The sequence below is a fragment of the Echinops telfairi genome, unplaced genomic scaffold (genome assembly GCF_000313985.2).
Source record: "Echinops telfairi isolate 266 unplaced genomic scaffold, ASM31398v2 ScPeMD7_7468;HRSCAF=8506_0, whole genome shotgun sequence".
NCBI lineage: Eukaryota > Metazoa > Chordata > Mammalia > Afrosoricida > Tenrecidae > Echinops > Echinops telfairi.
Genome location: NW_022111369.1, coordinates 22490843 through 22497027, shown reverse-complemented (window position 1 = coordinate 22497027; position 6185 = coordinate 22490843). Strand labels below are relative to the sequence as shown.

Sequence of the window (6185 nt, the reverse complement as noted above, 5' to 3'; positions counted from 1 at the left end):
ACAGAACTTTTACAGAGGAAACCATTACCCTTCTTAGGATTGATGACTTCAAATCAACTGCTATTATTAATGAATAACAAGCTTGGATCAAACAATATCACTCACGACTTTAAATTCTATTTAAGATCTTTCTGAGATTTACTCTCCAGATACTCATAAAATACTGATAATGAAATAATAGTACGAAAGGACACAAAATGAGTCTCTGACCCTAGATGGAGACAGGAGTGGTATAGTGAGTGGCCTCTTAATCCCTTGAGGTTGAAATCCGTGTAATGAAGAGTTAATATAATAAATGTGTCCTGGCTGTCTATTGCTATGTTCTGTGATTGTCTAGAAATTAGCATTCCAAAGTTTTGCTTCCTGTAGTAAATTGGAACTGAAGCAATGGATATGCTTTCTAATTAATCCGTCCCTTTAAAGGACGGCGACAGCAGTGAAGCATTGTGGCTTGCGTTGCCTTCCGAAGTCGGATTGGAAAAGAAGGTCAGTGAGAATTCCCAGTTACACTTCAGCAGAAAGTTCTAGAGGAAGCCTTCAGAGTTGAGTGGAGCAAAGCAAATGGTTTTGCTGATTTGTTCTCAAGTCATATGTTCCATTGATGTTGAAAGTAGATTTGAGGTAGATCACCTATATTTAACTTTTGAGCCCTAATGAAAACAACAACAAATAGTTTTGGGTTCCAAATAGGTGTTCGCAGTGAGCCTTTGTGATTTAAATCGCTCGGAATTACCTGAATTGGGAACAATAAGGTGACCCCCAAGGGAGTTGAAGGTGCCAAACGCAGTGCAGGATGGGTCGGTCTGCCGTGCCAGGCTCTGATTCTTCAGGTTGAGGGCTTCGCTCTCCAGTAAGGACTGGGTCATCTGAGGGGACAGCTTAGACGTGAATTCAGATAGGTCGTCCTGGGGGGTGACAGCCCCTGAGGTGTTGTACACTTTGATTTTCAGGTTTGGCAGTGGATCCAGGATTGGAGAGTTGGTCATCGGGATCTTGTCAGAAACATCATGCAAGGCATAGACAGGGCCTCTGTACATGGCCGCAGCTGAAGTGAGGTCCGGAGGCACTGCCAGGAGATCTGAGTCAGAAAGAGAAAGGAATTGCATTCATTCTCCATGAGGAAAACCAACACCATTAAAACTGTGCATGACACTTCCTGAGCCCAAAGCCAGGCAGCTCAGCTACTCTTGAAGATCTAGGCAGGGGTCTCCAAACTGCGGCCCACGGAGGACATTTATTGGGCCGGCTGGGTGTTTTTGCCTGTTTTGTTTTTTCACTTCAAAATAAGATGTGCAGTGTGCATAGGAATTTGTTCATAGCTTTTTTTTTTTAAACTACAGTCCGGCACTTCAACAGTCTAAGGGACAGGGAACTGGCCACCTGTTTAAAAACTTTGAGGATCTAGGGTCTTGACGCCTCTACTGAGAATGAGGCCCCCAATAATCATGATGCATTTTGTCCTTGGCTACAGGCAAGTCAACAGGTGCATTCTCTGTTTTGCTTTAATGTCTACTCATTACTCACCAGATTGGAATCGTAACCAATGAGCCCTATTGGTGATTATTGGGTAAGATCCTGCCTACTCGATACTGGTTTGCGGTACATCATTGACTCACCATATTAGAAATAAATATTTTGTTAAATGGGAAAAAAAGACCCTCAGATAAATCATCTAATCAATGAGTGTATTCTTTTCAAACAGAGAAGTAACGAGTCAAGATTACATAAGCACCATCTGTCAGAAATGAAAAAAAAGATGATGGGTGCATCTTGTCAACTCTAATTTACGAGGTACCTGGCATTAATATAATAATAAAGAAAACAGATACAAATCCTTGCCTTCCTGGAGCCTCCATTCCAGACAAGCCCTTCTAGAAGCCAGTCATGCCTGGTAAGGTAAAGGGGCAGGGAACGAGGAGGCCTTCGATGAGCTGGAGGGACACAGCGTGGCCGCAGCACAGGCTCAAACACATGAACAATGGAGCAGACCTGGGCAGCATCCCATTCTGCTGTACCTAGAATCCCCGTGAGTCAGCACTGACGCAGCAGCACTGAACAGCCATACGAACAACATATGGGTTGAACTGGAAGACTTGAATCTCCCTGGTTTTCAAGTCGCCTATGGAAGTTGTGTGCGTTCTACATAGCGAGGTGTGCACTGACCTTGCCTTGCTGCCTTGATGTTTACTGGCTGGAAGCCTCCGTTGAGTGCCGAAGAGTCGATAATGTCAGACTCAAAGTCACGATGATTCTTCCGATACACAAACAGGGCCACAACCACAGAAATTGCCAGGCAAACAATCACGGCTATTACAATGCCCACATAGAGAGCAACATCGTCTGAGTCAGGAGCAGCTTAAAAAGAAAGAAGAAAGATTGGACCAACTAGCTATAGGAGTTTCCCACAGCACACATACGTATCGCTATATATTTTTTCGGACATTTATTGCCTCTTTTATGGGTTAATTTCAGATCTATTTCAAAAGCTATATAAAACGACTGTGGCTTTTCAGTGGAAAATTATCTCTGATTTCTTTTCCTTTCTCACTCTACATCCATCCACCCACTAATCTATCTTCTAATTGGGCGGCATAACAGACCGTTTATTATTAGGCATATACAGAAACTGGAGCGAAAACCATCCCAACCCACAGGGAAAAAAACAAAACAAAAAGTTTATTATTCCTTTCAGGTGGGAAAGTTTGAAAGGGGGTTTTGAATTCTCTGGTGGCTCTTCAAACCCATAAACACAAACACGGTGAGAAAGAACTGGCCCGTCCTGAAGCCGTATATTTGTTGAACCAGGATATTTTCCGCAGTACTATTCCAAGTCATAACATTAGTTTCTGGGACCTCTTCTCACTTTCCTTCCAATCAATGGAGTGAGCGGCGGGCAGCTACAGGGTAGCTAAGCAGAGCAAATATCAGGAGCAAACATGTAGGGTGTGAAAGGTGTATTTTCAGGAGACCCAGGTCTGGGGAGCAGACGTTAAGGCTGATCACCTTCTCGGAATCCCTGGCTTTGGATACAGATGCAGTATTATTTTGGGGCACCCAGAACGTCTCTCAGTCTCCTGTCAGAGATTTACGTGCGTTTGAGCTACCCACTACTGGGATAAAATATAGCTCTGTATGTACGATCCAGGCCAGATTCAGTGATCAGAAAAGTCAGACTAGTCCACAAGGTGATTAAGGATTTAACCACCACAGTGTGCAGTATGTCAGGGGCCTGACTCTGGGGGGAGTAAGAACAGGATTCCTGTCAGTGTTGCCCAATGCCTTGGAGACTAAGGTCGTGTGTTTGATCCATCTGGTCAAGAAAATAGAAGGTGATCATTAAAACAAAGACAAACAAAATTAAACCTTTCCTGAACCCTACTAACAGGGTTAAGCCCCTTTTTGGTTTGCCTTGACTCAAAAAATAACATTCTATAAAGTTATCTGAAGGTGTTCCACTCGTCTTAAAAGAGGTGATTAAACTACTGCTTTGGGTTGTCAAGAACAACCAGAAAATTGATGGTCAATTCTAGAAGCACGTCCATGTGCATTTTAGGTGCATCTGTGAGTTCCAGGCCCTTGACAAGTTGAGAAACCACTTTATCTTAGGAAGTGGTGTTTTAAATGTCCAGTATACAAAAACTCTCCCCACCCCTTCAATTTACTGTCTTCAGCAAACTTTCCAGAACATTCACTTTCCTCTCAATCAAAGCAATACTGACAGATATTTCCAGCAACCCTTGTGCCATCCACCATACTCTGGGTGAGGGCCCGCTGCTGGAGAAGCATCGGTTTCGCCTTGCCTGCTTGGTTGTGAGACCCTGCAGCACAACCCTGAACTCTGGTCAGAATAATACAGCTGCAATTTGACGGTTAACATTCCCAGGACCCGATTACTTATTGAAGATTCATGATTGTAACTCACTAGATGGGCATTGCCTCAACCTTTGCTTTTATGCCCATTCTGTGTATTTCAGAATCTGTTTTTCCAACTATGGGCTCTCAAACTTCCAACGCTAGACTTTGCAGCTAATGGGGGCTGGAAATGACCCTTTCCTCTCTTCAAGGGTGAAGATCAAATTTGCTCTCCATGTTGGAAGATGTTAGGCTCCTACTTCCTGTGTGCACATTTGTGATCCAAAGGAAGGTAACCTTGAACTGGGATAATAAACTTGAACTGGGATAGTAACCTTTAGTGATTATTCAACAACATAAAAACCAAACATCAAACTTACAAGAAAATCCATATTCATTCTCGGTTCTCTGTTCAGTTGAAATGGGATAAATGAAACCTTGAAAAGAAAAAAAAAACAAAAACAAAAATGGGAACAAAAATCAAATTAATGAGGAAAAGAAAATAGGACGCATGAAGAATGGTTTAATTAAAAGAAAAGGAACGGAAATGTGTGGTCCTTTACAATTCCGATTCAGTGCAGAATTAGGATTTAGCATCGCTTGTCTTCTCAGGAGCCTCACTGAGGATTAATAAGGAGGCAGATTGGATTTCAGAGCAAAAACTGGTCTCGACTCACTAACTTTGGAGTGCTTAAAGTCCTTCTTTTATTGAGCATAAACTCTAATGGATCTAATTTATTTCAGACACCAAGGGTCATTAGCATATGGAAAATCTTTTTTCCTTACCCCTGCCATATGCTTTAATTCCCAGGCTATATTCAGTAAGGCTATAAACAGTTTCCCCCCTTTTTATTCAATCCTAACAGCTTGCTCTGGGTCTAATAGAACTAAAGAAGACCTGTTGTCACCATTGGTCAAAGGTTAAGTACCCATTTACCAACCGGCTTGGACCACAACCTTCCACACCTCCCACACTCCATCTCAAATCCACATTTTGGATTTTCTGCTGTTTCTTGTCCTTTCCTTTAATACGAATCCAATAAGTATCACCCAGGGACTGAACAGTTTGTCAATGAAATGGAAACTGGATGCTTTTTATTTGAAATCATTCAAAGATCAATGGAGGCTGAAAGTTATACGGTTATTTATGTTAGGGCTACAGAGACAGAATGCAACCTGGGGAAATGACAAATTTAACCCTAATGATGGAGGCAAAAACAACACTAAAAATGCTCTTTTTCTTTTTTACCAATTGAATTTCAGGGTGGAAACCATATAGTGATAGTAATATTCACACTCCCAATAGTAACGAGATGGAGTGAGCGAGAGGTGGGGCCTGGCATCCCTGAGTGGCCTCACTAAGGTGGTGTAGCCAGTGTCCAGCACACAGGGACACTATCAGAGGGGTGACACCAACGTGGCAATCTGTACATTTTTGGATGCAATTTCAGTGGAACATCTATTATTTTTAATAAAAAATGTTTGTTTAGTTAGAGACAAAAGTGTTTTTCATAAACCCAGCTTACATGTATCACGATGATGTAACTCAGTGGCCTCGAGTCAGCTCTGACTCAGAGTGACTCTACAGGACAAAGTAGAATTTCCCTTGTGGTTTCCAAGATTGTAACTCTTTATGGGTGGGTGGGGGTGGGGGTGGTGAGTAGAGATGCTTATTTTTCTCTTGTGGAGCGGCTGGTAGTTTTGAACTGTGGACCTTGAGGTTAGTAATCCAATACATAAACACTATGCCAATTCCACTTTATATTTACCAGGCTAAAATCGTATTTGAATTTCGTTTTTGAGCCTTAAAAAATTTTTTTATTGGGAGTTCGTACAACTCATCACAATCCATACATCCATCCATAGTGTCAAGCACATTTGTGTATTTGTTGCCATTAACATTCTCAAAACATTTGCTTTCTACTTGAGCCATTGGTATCAGCTCCTCATTTGCCCCCTCCCACCCCACTCTCCCTCCCTCTCTCACAAACCCTTGATAATTTAGAAATTATTTTTGCATGTCTTACACTGTCTCCTTTCACCCACTTTTCTGTTGTCTGTCCCCCAGGGAGGGGGTTATATGTAGATCATTGTGATCAGTTCCCTCTTTCTCCCCCATCTTCCCCTTACCCTCCTAGCATCACTACTCTCATTATTGGTCCTGAGGGGTTTATCTGTCCTGGATTCCCTGTTTCCAGCTCCTATCTGTACCAGTGTACACCAGATTTGTAAGATAGAGTTGGAGTCATGATAGTGGTGGTGGTGGGGAAGCATTAAAGAACTACAGGAAAGTTGTATGTTTCATCAGTGCTATACTGGACTGTGACTGGCTC

General features: G+C 42.3%; 1 protein-coding gene across 2 annotated transcripts in view; it reads right to left on the bottom strand.

Annotated features, from left to right (window-relative positions):
* Nucleotides 1-6185, bottom strand: part of UNC5C (unc-5 netrin receptor C) — a 457437-nt gene that overhangs the window by 56619 nt on the left and 394633 nt on the right. The window contains exons 8-10 of one of the 2 annotated variants that reach the window (XM_004703272.2): nt 4233-4289; nt 2164-2355; nt 734-1078 (exon numbers count right to left, since the gene is read on the bottom strand). In XM_004703272.2, the coding sequence (XP_004703329.1) occupies nt 734-1078; nt 2164-2355; nt 4233-4289 (594 nt within the window). The remainder of the gene's footprint in view (nt 1-733; nt 1079-2163; nt 2356-4232; nt 4290-6185) is intronic. The other variant, XM_004703273.2, reaches the window with a different exon arrangement.